We start from the raw sequence: 13589 nt of genomic DNA, 5'->3' as shown, positions 1-13589 counted from the left end.
ATGACTGCCAAAGTATATTTTAACACTTTTTATTTTTTATCTGGCGGAGGGAACAACACCATCTGTGATTGATTAACGAGTCTCCCCTCGCTCTGCTCCTCCTCCTGACGTGTCTGCAGAGAAACACAGAGTCGTTCTCTGGTATTGAGTCCCTGATAATGCATTGATTGTGCTGTTGGTCTGTACAGTTGCTCCTGGTTGGTGCTGATGTCATTGGGTACTGCGCTGGTCACGTCATTGAACAATAAGCCTCCTCCACACGTGGCTCAGCTGCTGTTGTGAAAACAGAATCGCAGGTTGGAAAACGATGTGGTGGAAATGTGCTTCCATCTAAAGGAGAGAGGAACCCACTGTCGCTGTCAGTCAGTTAGATTTGAACTCTGCAGACCTTCCTCTCTGGCCTCTTGGAGAAACTTGTCTGATTTCACATCATCTTCTTCAGTCTGAGTCTGAAGCGGAGTTTGAAAGCATGTGTGTACGAGTTACAGTGCAACAAATTCAATGAAAATGGAGAAAAAAGCCACATGAGTACAAATAAAACTGCTTTCTAGGCCACAAAGACGTCACGACACTGAGGAGAAGAGTTCTGTGTGGGCTTTAATGTCGTTCGTCTTATTTATGTTCGCCACTTGTGATCTTTTCATGACTTCTCCACTCTCGTTTCTTTCAAACTGTGTAGTCTGCAGACAAAGCGTCTGAATTTGAACTGATCTCAGACCTCTTCAGGTGGACTCGTGGGAGCCACACCGCACACAGTAGCTTCATCTGTCTGTCTCTCTGTCTGTCTGTCTCTGCAGGGTGCTGGGCAGGAGAAGCTGGGCATCTACATCAAGTCCGTTGTCAAAGGAGGAGCAGCTGACGTGGTGAGTGTTCACACACGCAGTGGAACCACAGAGGAAAACACTCACTGCGACTCATTCTGTGGTGTGTGTGTGTTTGTGTTTCACAGGACGGTCGACTGGCTGCAGGTGACCAGCTGTTGAGTGTGGACGGCCGCAGTCTGGTGGGCCTATCACAAGAGAGGTAAAACACAGCGGTCCAATTAGCACTGATGTTTTTAAAAGATGGTTTTTTTTTTGGAAGCTTAATTTTGTTGGAAGGAAAATTTGAATGCTTCAGTGCCCAGAAACCATTTAATGTGATGCCAGATACGCTGATTTCCAATTGCAAATTAGAAATGTGAATTTCCCAGCTGGCACGTGTAAATAATGATTAAAGCTTCACAGCGTCCAGTCGTCTATCTCCACTAAACAGCAGGGAGTAACTGTGGGTGCACATGTTATTTTTCTCTTCATCCACTCAACCACCTACCGCACGGTACTGACGTGTTTATGGTCGGGCGATGATGAAACGCTCTTCAGATTCTATTTAGAGAATTTCAGACATTTGTTGACGTGACGTCAGAGAACCACATCCTGCAGACCTCAGGGTTGAGACACTCTCGAGGTTCTTGCATTGAAGCAGTTGTGTCCTATTTGTCCTCGTAAAAAGACAAAGTTTCTGACACGTCTGGAACACGCACACCAGCAGAGAGCCACTGTGTGTGTTTGGAAACAGCAGCGAAGTGCTCGGTGGCTAATGCACCGCTCGGTGGCTAACGCCCCGCTCGCATTAATCCATTTATCCCCCGGCATGCACGGGCTTGATGTTCAGGGTTGGTGTCTGCATCAGGTCGGACTGGATTCACAAATTGTTAACTGCTTTAGCGTGCAGGTAGCAGGTGGGAGGGGTTCATCACAGTCAGATCACCCTGTGGTCGTCTCCTCTCCGCCTCCTGCAGGCTTCAGATTAAATATGATTTACAGCCTTTAGGTTTGGAATATGTTCGTGTTAAAGCTCAACCCTGTGATATTTCCAAATGTGGCTTTAGAGTCTGCTCGCTGCTCATCATCAAGCAGTCGGCGTTCCCCGAGTTCCATCCAATCAAACACACATGATCTGCCCTTCAGCTATTTAAAGCATTTGGTTAAAGCCCTGCACACATGTGGCTGTTGAAGAACGTGTGTGTTTGTGTGTGTGTGAGACACAGCAGGATTGAAACCAAATTAAAGTGAAGTGAGTCTCTGGCAGTGACAGATATAATCCCTGCCTCCTCTGGTTCATAATGAAGGTCTTCTGGTTTATTTTGTGCCTGTTGGAGGCCAGCAGACACCAACTTCGCTTGTATTTTCCCGTAATGACTAAAAATAATCGTTTTGTTAGCAGTACGCTTTTAATTTCAGTCACTTTGTCGCTTCTCAAATGTGATCATTTGTTTTATGTTACTGTAAACACTGTGATGGACATTTTTCAGTATTTTCTGACATTTTATAGAGAATGCGATCAATTAATTGACAAAATACTTGTTAGTTTTCAGCCCTGATTGTCAGATCAATTGGTGTTTGTTTCAGAAATTTTAATTGGTTGATTGGTTTATCCTCTGTCTTCAAATGACTTTTCTCCAACACTCATCAGCCAATAAGTTAATTATCTGTCTATATTTTGGATCGTCTGCTGTATGAAGAAGTAGATTCAACGTGCGTTTGTAGAATCTGGTTTTATGTCAAACTCCAGCTGTGGCATTAAGCTCTCTGCTCGCCTTCATTTAGTGCACATAATGAAGTACTGTTTCCTCAGAGTATCATCAGTCAAAATTAAAAAGCTTCAAGTTTTAATCAGTCATGTCGTTAGTTCTTATTAAATAACCTAAAGTCACAAATGACAAATCTGCCTCAAAGAGGTTGAAGAGCAGCCTGCGACAAACTCTCTGCTGTTGTGCTGTAGCTTCAGATCATGTGTGCTAACAGCATTGAGCTGAATTCATGTTCTGGTGGAGCTCAGTGCTGTTAATGTGCAGGTTTAAATATGAATGTGTGTTATATATCGACTGTCTGAGAACAGTTTGTGTGTTCGATCTGTTGAAGCGTCGTGTTCACGCTCTCTCTCCCTCCCTCTCCCTCCCTCTCTGTGTTCAGGGCAGCAGAGCTGATGACGAGGACGGGCTCAGTTGTGACTCTGGAGGTCGCCAAGCAAGGCGCCATTTACCACGGCCTGGCTACCCTCCTCAACCAGCCCAGCCCCATGATGGCCAGAGGTGAGCACACACACACACACACACACACACACACACACACACACACACATCTGGAGGTTAGTATGTCCTCATTTTACACTTTCTTTAATGCCCAGACTCACTTCTGGCGTGATGTTTGGGTCTAGATAGACCAACAAAACTGCCGGTTTTCCCTCATGATTGCCGAGAGCTTCGTATCTTGTATGTGAATGTTGCTTAATGATCACGTGCAGAGCTTAAAACACTCGTTGATCAATTAAATATTCAATCAAAGGAAGACAAATGTGCAAAAACGTTAATAAATAAGAAATCATTTTCAATCATTGTCCAGCAAATCTGTCAAGTCTCCAGCCTGAGGATTCACAGACTTTCTCTTTTTTTATGTCATTAGAAGTGAAATATTTAAGTTTGGGACTGTTGGTCGAGCAGAATAGTTATTTTAAACACAACAACTTGTGATCTAAATATGAACATTTGCTAAGATACTAATAATACAAAACAGTGGAATTTCAATGTTTTTCACCAAATGCTATTTTACAATTCTGAATATTCTAAAAGTCTTGAATGCCATTTGAAAAGATGATAAATTTGGCTTCCTAAACGCTGCAGATTTTGCTGTATGGCGGCTGAAGTGAATGGAGTGTTTGTTAGTTAAGGCCAGTGATCTGCTGTTGAGGATGAAAGCACTGAGGCAGACTTGCCCAGACAGTGTGTCCTTGTTGTTCTCTCGGTAGCACAGTAAAAAATCAGCTAGCAGACTGAAGGATATAATGAGTGTTTGTGGCCACAGCCAGATATGTGTGTGTATGTGTCTGTGTGTGTGTGTGTGCTGCATGTGGGTCCACACACACACACACACAGACATGGCATGGAGTTTACTGGGTTGTCTGGCTGTGTGCTGGTCTTTGTCTGCTGGAATGTGACCCTAGATTCATTAAGGAAGTCTTCTGGCCGGGCCAGTCTGTGGTCCAGGATGACGCGAAAGGGGTGTTTCTCCCAAATTCCCTCGACCACAGTGTGTTTTCCAGTGCAGACGGAGGTTTAACCACCAGGCGGGGAAGGACGCGGGTCATTCTTTAGTAAACGTAACGTTAGAGGTGTAGATTCTCACAGACTGAGGGTGGGACTGGTAGATTTAACGTTATCCTGTGGAGGTTTTTCTAACAAATAATGTATAGACTCATTCACTCAATCATCTCCTGTGAGGTGTATTTGTCTGCAGAGGAGCTGCGCTCTGTCTGGATTTTTTTTGTTTTCTTCTTCTTTTGCTGTGGTTGGACGTTCCTGGGCGTCAACCTTTGGGCAGCGGTTTTGTCCAGGTGAGGTCAGAACTTCGTAAGAAGGTATCGACCAGGCTGACGCTGTCGTCTGTGTCATCGCTGTCTGAAGCTCTGGACACAAGAACAGTGAGCTGATGATGCTGCTGGCAGTGTGATGTGTGTGTGTTAATATCATGACACTGAATTATTGTCCACTGCTCTGCCTGTTAGCGAGCTCGACTGAAGACGGCTGAACCTGGCGTCTAATTAGAGCCGGTAATCCAACTATTAGCGTAGCTGTTCGTTCATACGCACAAACAAAGGCATTAACACACCATGAACGCATGATTCGATCAGATATTTGAGGATGCCTCAGCAGTCGCTTGTCTCCTGAGTTGCTGTATGTGCTGCTGCAGGTGGGACACTGGGCTGTGTGTGTTCAGGTGACTGCTCAGGTGCAGGGGGTGTGGCCTTGAGCCGGGGAGGAAGGACCAAGCTTGAATGATGTGATGTTTTCTATTTTCATCTATGTCATAGATGAATACCCAGCAAAATGCTTTACATACGTCATACATGCAAATAGGAAGGAAACTAGAGTTCCCTCTTAATGTTACTGCATCACTTACACCCAAACTCCAAAAATGAAAACATCTGGATGATTATGTGATACTTTCATTTTTTCTAAAACACTCATTCTCTCTGTTTCATCCTTCTTTGTGTGCAGCGTCAGACCGAGGCCGTGACAAGAACGGGAAGCTGCGACCAAAGAGCGAAGGCTTTGAGTTGTACAACAGCTCGGTGCAGAACGGCTCTCCGGAGAGCCCGCAGGCCGGCTGGGACTCTTACCCCGAACCAAAGAAGATGAGCGGCGAAGATCGACTGCTCAAGAACCGAGCCGACCACCGCTCCAGCCCCAACGTCGCCAGTAAGCCCTCCGCCCGACCAAGATTTTACTGGTTTACACCCGTAATCTACATGTTCAAGCCTGTTTTTTTTCAGCTGCATCCAGCTATTGTTGTTGATTTTACCACTTAAAGGTTTCTGTTCAATTTGATGTCAGTCCATGCTCCTGGTTTTAACTGCTGTGTGACTGAACTACACCTTCCATGATGGATGCCACTGACACAAGTTTAATAACACGTTATCACACGTCCAGAACATTTCCACCTCATTTAGGCTGAAGATTAATAGATTAATGGAAAATATCTATGGTAACAAGCCACTGGGTTTAGTCTTGGCACAGACAGCGATGGAAATAGGAAAGAAAAGTAAAACTGCACTGGTGTTTTTCTTAAAGTACTCCACCCTGATATGGAAACAGTGCCACAGGGCTGTTGGGCAATAACACCGTCTGTTAAAGTCTTTAAAAACAATCTGAAACCACTTTCAGGAACCAGTTTTGGTGATTTGGGATTTGTTGGCGACTCCTTTGCTCCTTTAATTCATTGCTTAATTTTGGACATGGTTGTATTTGTCAGTGAGAGACTTTAAGCGTGCTAAAGCAACTGTCTGTCCGGCTCCGTCATCAGATCAGGGCCAGAGTCCTGCAGGCAAAGCGGTGTACCCCGGAGGACCCGGCACCAAGATCACCTCCGTCTCCACCGGCAACCTGTGTGCGGACGTAAGTGACCGAACGATTGACGCCAGTGTCGTCTGTATGTGGAATGTTCCAGCAGACGCTAGCTGTGTGACGCTAGCTCTCGAGGACACACAGTATCTGGAGCAGAGATGAGAAATCACTGAGCAGAACACACAATGTGTTTCCTGCTCAGCTTTGGGAAGGTGTCCCAAATATTTTCTTTTCATTCAGTAATTTCTATTTTGTTTTTTGTTTTTTTTTTTCATCAGGACGAGCCCTCCCCTCCCCGTCCAGAGGCCTACCCCATCCCCACCCAGACCTACCCCAGGGAGTACTTCACCATCCCGGCCTCCAAGAGCCAGGATCGGGTTGTAGGTCCCGGGCAGGGGCCCTCGCAGCACTGGCAGGGCATGGAGGACAGAGAGCGCCTCCCTGTGGTCGACAACATCCACAACAGCATGCAGGTAGAACGGCAGCATCTCACAGATGTGTCGTCTGAAAGCAGCAGCTCTGTCTTTCAACTTATTTGTTGTATAAGTCTGCAGATTTAGTTTGCTTTTCCTCAAAGATTTGTAGCATTGAACTATAAACTTAAAAATGTTCTTGGGAAAGTCAGGGAATGTTTGAATCCTTCATCTGAACGTTACTTTATCCAGATGTCTTCTACCTCCCACCACCTCTTCCTGCTCCAACCTGTTTTCTCCACCTTCTGTTCCCTCTTACCTTCATCTGTCTGCTTCCTTCTGGCCCTTTCTCTCTCTTCTTTCTTTCCTTTCATTGTCTGTCCCCCTTCTCTCGTCTCTTATTGGACGTTTTTGTCTCTTCCCAGCGGGTTAACCACTCCCAGGAGGAGTTATACCCCCCGCCGGGAGGTCTGAGGCCAGAGGAGCGCATGCAGCAACACTACCAGCAAGACTACCAGCACCGGGACCTGGACTACCAGCACAGAGATCTGGACTACCAGAGAGGTCCACCAGGTAAGAAGAAGGAGAACCAGATCCCTCAGATGAAGGAGGGAGAGAGAGGATGAGGAGAAGAGGCTGATGTAACGACTCAGTAGTTTTCAGCTTCCAAATGTTCCTCTGAAATAAATCAGAGTGTGTATGTATGATTATGCAACACATACTGATCTCACTGTTTCATTCATAATAACAAAGAGCCTGGTTTCCTGTGTGTGTCTGTAGGAGGTCCCGACCACTGGGCCCCACAGCCGCAGGTGTCCTCCTCGTTGGAGTCGTCCACGTCCAGCCAGGAGCACCTCAACTTCTCCGCCTCCTCCTCCTCCTCCAACAAGACCCAGAACCAGAAGACGGGGCCGGGTCGATGGAAGACGCCCAACGCCCCTCACCCCGTGCCGCCGCATTCGGCCCAGCCGCCGTCCCGCTCCGACCTGCCCCCTCCTCCGCCCCCGCCACCAGCCCCTTACCCCGACGCCTACGACCCGTACGACCCCCAGCCCGACCTTCCGCTCCCGCCGCCTCCAGCCGCCGTCACTCCCGTCACGGCCCAGCAGGCTGCTGACCGCAAGAAGCGCGAGGAGCAGCAGCGCTGGTATGAGAAGGAGAAAGCTCGGCTGGAAGAAGAGAGGTGGGGTGTTCAAAATGTTTAATATCACACACAGAGGAGCATTTAGTTTAACAACAGAGATGCAGTGAAAGGATTTGGGCCTCTGTCAGAGTTTTATTCATTTGGTTCTCCTCACTAATTGATGTTTTTTTAGGGAGAGGAAGAGGAGAGAGCAGGAGAGGAAGCTGGGTCAGATCCGGGCCAACCCCGTCATGCCCGTCCAACCTCACAACAACGGAGGATCCATGCCTCCTCCCCACCACCAGCCCCCTCTGCCCTCTGTGGCCCCGCCTCAGCCCTACCTCCCCCCACAGCCCCAGCCCCAGCCTCCCCCATCCAGACCAGAGAAGCTGGCCAGCCTGCCTCGCTCAGCTGTTCCTCCCCCCGCCAGTGGCTCCAACCCCGCCGGTAACAAATCAAAACTTCTCTCGCATGAAATGTTTTCACGAGCAAACTACGACCGCACCGAGATGATGAATGAAATGTGTTTGCAGGCATGGACACGGTGATCAGGGAGCTGCTGCCGCAGCAGCAGCCGCGGACCATCGAGAGGCGGGACCTGCAGTACATCACCATCAGTAAGGAGGAGCTAACGTCCAGTGACAGTCTGTCTCCAGACCCGTGGAAACGGGACGCCCGCGAGAAGGCCGAGAAACAGCAGCAGCTCCACATCGTCGACCTGCTGGACAAGGAGATCCAGGAGCTCCAGGTAGGTTTAAGCTCTGTCCCCTTCATATCTCCCCAAGAAGGACTCAACGCAGACTCTGTGGTGGATTTACAAACAGCTGGTGCAGCCCGATCCAGTTCTGAGTGCGCTTTATGTTCCAGGCGAAGCCGGAGCGAACGGCGGAGGAAAGCGACCGCCTCAGGAAGCTGATGCTGGAGTGGCAGTTCCAGAAACGACTGCAGGAGTCCAAGCAGAGCGACGAAGACGAGGAGGAGGAGGACGATGAGGACGTGGACACCATGATGATCATGCAGAGGCTGGAGGCCGAGAAGAGAGCCAGGGTGAGACAGGGGTGGTGGTGTTGGCGGGAAAGGAAAGAGACTGGAAGACAGGAAATGGAAAGGCTGGAGGAAGGAGAGACATAAAAGAATGTGTTGAAGGAGGAGATGAAGCTTAGAGAGCCAGAGACAGATTTAAACGTCTACAGGAAGTGCTGAAGGAAGAAAAGACAGACAGGAAGTCAGCGTGCAGCTGAGAAACAAATCTGTACACGAGGAAGGGTGAAGACCCGGCTTTCAAATGCCAGAGGGGGAAATGAATCCCTCTGTGGCGGCGCTCCACTATGAATGTCCTGCAATGTGCATCTGCAACATGCTTCTGTCATCGCTTTGCCATGCTGAGCTGCTTAAATCTGATTGGCTGGAGGGGTGGACGGGAGGGTTCTGGGCAGGCAGGTCAGGATGTTGTTTTTGCTGCATTCACATATAACTGTGTGACTTCCAGGACGACAGGTAAAGTGTGTCTGAACACGTGATTTTGGTTTCCTGCACTCAGCATGTGTTCGGTGGTCAGAGCTCATGAGGAGACACAACTCAGCTGCTTTACAGTGAAATCACAGATTCTGATCTGGATCTTTGCTAAAGAGATGAAGTCAGAATAGATCCTTACTGGTGCCTGGTATCTTCCCCACATCATGCAGCGTGTGCGTCATGTTGCTTAGCAGGAATGAACCACAGTGTCTCCGGTCTGCATCCTGAGTCGGGTGATAATTACATCCCATATTGGTTTAGTGTATTTTTCCAGAGGCACAAACTGTGTCACAGTGAGAAACTTAAAGCCGTAGAGCTTCTTCGCAGGCTGATGATGCTGATGATGCTGAAGTTAGCATGGCACCTTGACGGCAGCCTTCATGCACGGTTCTACTTCCAGAATGGTCCCAAAACGTCTCAGGCAAATTCCTTCTGCTTCCTGAAATGTGTTGGCATGCCTTTCAGTTCTTAAGCAGCGTTATTTTCTTCCTTTCTGTAGTTTGAGTGGATGTAGTTGTTGCAGGATGCAGGGAGGTGTTGAATCTGTCGGGGCGTGGTTGAGTGCGTGGTTGTATGTTGGTTGATGTGGTTTGTTTAGTGTTATACTTTTAAACTGAATTCATGTCCTTCTGTTCTAAAACTCTTTGCGGTGTAAGTTTACAGTGAACATAACAACGACAGATGATAAGACAAGAAGTTTATTTAGAGTATTTCACCCAAAATATTAACTTTTCACCATCTGAACAGCAGAACTTCCTTGACTCGATCCTTAGTTTTAATGATTTAATTGATACAAATTTTAATTGTAGTTATTTTAGCTCTAGTCGTGGCCCTTTTTTCTGCATATATGTGATTGAAGTCAGAGTGGGCCCGTCAACATGTTATTGCCCTTTAACAAAATGTAGAAACAAAGCGCTGAAGTCGAGGAGAGAATTGTGGAATAAAGCAGCTGCCAGAGTCATGTGATGTAATTAGACAGTAATTAGCTGCACTAATGAAGTTAGTCGTTATATAAGTTATATTTAAGGTGTGGTTGGGTGGTGCAGTGGTTTTCTGAATTTGGATGTGGTGGATTTAGGAGCGCTTGAACAACCAATGATCAGCAGAGCGGAGGAGAATAAACTGTTTTCACTTTACTGTATGTCCCCCCCCTCCCTTCTTTTATTTCTATTCTACTCCTCAGTTTCTCCTCCCACCTCCCCTCCTCTTTTTACTGACATAGTTTCACTGCTGTCGCCTCCACACCTTCCTTTTCAGTATTTGGGTATTTCCTTTTCCTCCCTCCCTCCCTATCTGCCCCCCCCTCTCACTCTCTATTCTCTTCTTCTTCTTCTTCAGCAGCAGAATGCTGTCCCAGCTATCTCTGTTCTAGACTTGGTATGTTCTTCCTGTTGATGACGAGTATCCTCTCCCTGCCCTCACATCACTTCCTGTTTTCTGTGTGGGCTGCCCACCTGCCCGTGTTTCCTATCTGTCTCTCCCCACCCATCTGGACTACTGTCGTCGTATCATTGGGGGTGGGGCCGGGGTTGGAGGCAGGGCTGTGCCATGATTAGCTAAAGAGCAGCCGGTCATGGAGAGGGCGTCCTGGGATGCTTGATGTTGTTTGGCTGGGGAAGCTGTCCATCTCTTTGTCCACTCAAAACAACTGCTGGGGGGGGGGCGAGTGAAGCTGCTGCTCAGCAATGATGAATTACCGATGTTTCAAATCCTCAAAGCAAAAGAAAAGCCATCGTTTACGTGGTTACGGAGTAGCAGAGCAGAGGTCGCCGTGATTCTTGTCAGCAGCGATGTTTTGAGTGCATATCGAGGTGGAGCCTGCATGGCTGAATGCATCACAGGGGGCGTCCAGGTCCAGATCCATGCATGAAAGTCCTGTGAGCCCCCAGCGCTGCCTGCGCAGGGCCACATCGTTGTGTTGTGGTGTCCATCCATCCATCCATCCATCCATGCATCCATCCATCTGTGTGTGACCAGCTGAGCCTCTTTATGTTCTCTTTTCAAAGGATCCGTTCAACCAAAACAGAAACACGTTTTCTCACTTAGTTCTTGTTGTTGTTCGATAGATTTGGTTTTATTAGTCCGGGTTTTGTGTATCTCTGAGATTTCTGTCTGTATCACAAGACAGCGGAGATGAACAAAAAAAAAATCAATTTAAGAAAAGCATAGAGTGCTGACTCCTACATTTATAAAATTATTATAATAATTAATTTATATATGATGAACAGGGATAACAATAATATTTAGTATGCAATTAATAATGAAATCATAAAAAGCAAAATTAAGTCTAGGTAAAATGATAACGTGAAAATGAATTAAATATACATACTATAATGTATTTTATGTTTTAATTGGTTTTAATTGGTTTTCATATGTGAAATGTTGTACTGCCTTAATTTGTTTTTATGTATATGGGACTGCGAATGGAAATTAGCGTCAAGCTACAATCCAGCATCTTTACATGTTTTAACATCAATATGCACTGTCCCATTCAAATAAACTAATAAACAATTAAATCAAATCATATAAAAATAGAATTAAGACTTACAACATGAAAAATATCCACCCAACAAAAACACCATGATACAATAATGATAAAAACATTTTGAAATTAGATTTTCTATTCTTTAAGCACCACAAACACATCGTGTTTACATCTGTTAGAGGCAGGAAGTCTCTGACAGAGGAGGCGTGTCCTGAATGTTTCTGCATGTTGCCAAAATATATTGTTTTATAATTTGGTTGAACGAACCCTTTAACCTCCACCCAGCCCAAAGAAGGCGTCCGTTTGTTTTGTGCATCACTGTATCCCACTGGCTTCATGTTGGGATGGTTTTATCAGTACATTTCTGCAGCAGCCCACTGAGCTACTTCAGGTACACGTGACTTTTTTAAAAACGAAATCAAACGCACCTGAAGAAGCTGGAAGCGGGGCTGTCTTTGTTTCTGTCGTTCTGGTTGCTGTCGTTGTTGTCGGCGTCTGCATGTTCAGCGGCGTGTGTCTGCCTGCGCTGTGTGTTTGCAGTGCACACTGCTCCTCCCCGCTGGAGCAGTCCTGTGAGACCGAGCCACGCGACATGTTAGCGTACGTTAGCGTCCAGCAGTTGAACAGAGCCACTGGATGTGGAGATGCTGTCAGTTTGTGTGCGAACGACGTCCATTCAGGTTGTGCTAACTGTTTCCTTGTCTGCATGTGTGCCTTTTGGCATGTTGTTGTGTGTGTGTGTGTGTTTGCGCGTGTGTGCCATCAGTTGCAGGACGAGGAGCGGCGGCGTAAGCAGCAGCTGGAGGAGATTCGCAAGCGGGAGGCGGAGGAGCGAGCAAAGCAGGAGGAGGAGAGGAGGTGGAGAGAGGAGGAGAGAGCCAAACGCGAGGCCGAGGAGAAGGTCGGTTTGTCTGTCTCTGCACGAGTTGTGTGGCCAGAGTCAGTGAAAGTAGAAGATTGAAGGATGTTTTGTTACCGTGTGGTTGTGTAGCGGCGAGTCCACATCATGGGACAAGACAGAGCAGGAATCCGTCAGGGTTGGACCACTGAGAGTTTGTTTCTTTACTGTTTCAGGCTGGAAAAGCCCCCGAAATAATCATTAAACACTGCAGTATGTTTCCTACTGAAAGCCTGAAGATCACAGTATGTGGCACCAAAAAACTAGATTAACAGCCACAGAGTTTAATAACTGTGTGAAGTTCAGTTAACAAGGAAACTGAGTCCTGAGCCATGTGACACTGAGCTTTTTGTACAGAGGAAACAGCCTCATTATAAAGTGTCCGTTTTTGTTGCCGTCAGACAGAGCCAGGCTAGCTGTTTCCCCCTGTTTGCAGTCTTTGTGCTAAGCTAAGCTAACCGGCTGCTGGTGGTCGCTTCATATTCACAATAGAAACACGAGAGTGGCATCAATCATCTCGTCTGACTATAGGAAAGAAAATAAGTGTTTAAATAAAAGATGTTTTATTATTTTAAACAGACTGAGGCAAATAAAGTTAGGATGTTAAAATCTGTCAGAAGTCGTTCAGGTTGTGTTAATAGTAATAGAAGCCAGGATCAATCCTAGCTACACCCTCACCTCCATTATATCAAAGGTGGATGACTTTTGCTGGCTCAAAAGGATTAAAGGAAAATACTATCAGCCCAAGTTATCGGTCCAACCCTCAGATGCTCAGTGGCTCCACAAAGTGTTCAGACCTTTCACTGTGGGCACACATCGCTGTGTTGTAGATACATTTGCTTTTTAATTCTGCACACAATAATCTACGTACGAGAGCTTGTTTTGGAATGAAAGAACCTAAAAAAGAGATTTTTTTATTGTTGTTTATTGTGGATTATTAAATATGTATCATGAGACAGTAAAGTGTCTTTTTACTTTCTGAAGCCACTGTTTTACTGTAATGATTTCTCTGTGTCCTTTGTCCAGACAGCTCAGATCTATTATAGGCTGTTAATTATAACATTTTAATATTTTAGAACATAGAAATATTTCCATTTGAATTTGACATTATTTGTGCTTTGGAGGTTTGAAATGACCAGTAGTGTGATCTGGCGTCCACCCGTCCATCTCTGTCCCGTGTGTCAAATCAAACACACTCAGTGTTTCATCATTTTGTCCTGTGACGTCACCATGAGGCCATAATTGCGGTGCATCTGTCCCGTGAGCTGTCGACC

The 13589-nt window shown here is 46.5% G+C and overlaps 1 protein-coding gene across 1 annotated transcript in view; it reads left to right on the top strand.

Annotated features, from left to right (window-relative positions):
- Nucleotides 1-13589, top strand: part of LOC121622463 (afadin-like) — a 93866-nt gene that overhangs the window by 70086 nt on the left and 10191 nt on the right. The window contains 12 exon segments of the mRNA XM_041959426.1: nucleotides 798-863; nucleotides 950-1023; nucleotides 2955-3073; nucleotides 5036-5236; nucleotides 5841-5932; nucleotides 6160-6354; nucleotides 6720-6867; nucleotides 7075-7477; nucleotides 7611-7864; nucleotides 7951-8165; nucleotides 8285-8464; nucleotides 12184-12318. Coding sequence (XP_041815360.1) covers nucleotides 798-863; nucleotides 950-1023; nucleotides 2955-3073; nucleotides 5036-5236; nucleotides 5841-5932; nucleotides 6160-6354; nucleotides 6720-6867; nucleotides 7075-7477; nucleotides 7611-7864; nucleotides 7951-8165; nucleotides 8285-8464; nucleotides 12184-12318 — 2082 coding nt within the window.

Source organism: Chelmon rostratus, chromosome 18, assembly GCF_017976325.1.
Source record: "Chelmon rostratus isolate fCheRos1 chromosome 18, fCheRos1.pri, whole genome shotgun sequence".
Classification (NCBI taxonomy): Eukaryota; Metazoa; Chordata; class Actinopteri; order Chaetodontiformes; family Chaetodontidae; genus Chelmon; species Chelmon rostratus.
The sequence above is the reverse complement of the archived record's forward strand: the minus strand, read 5'-3'. Positions and strand labels throughout refer to the sequence as shown.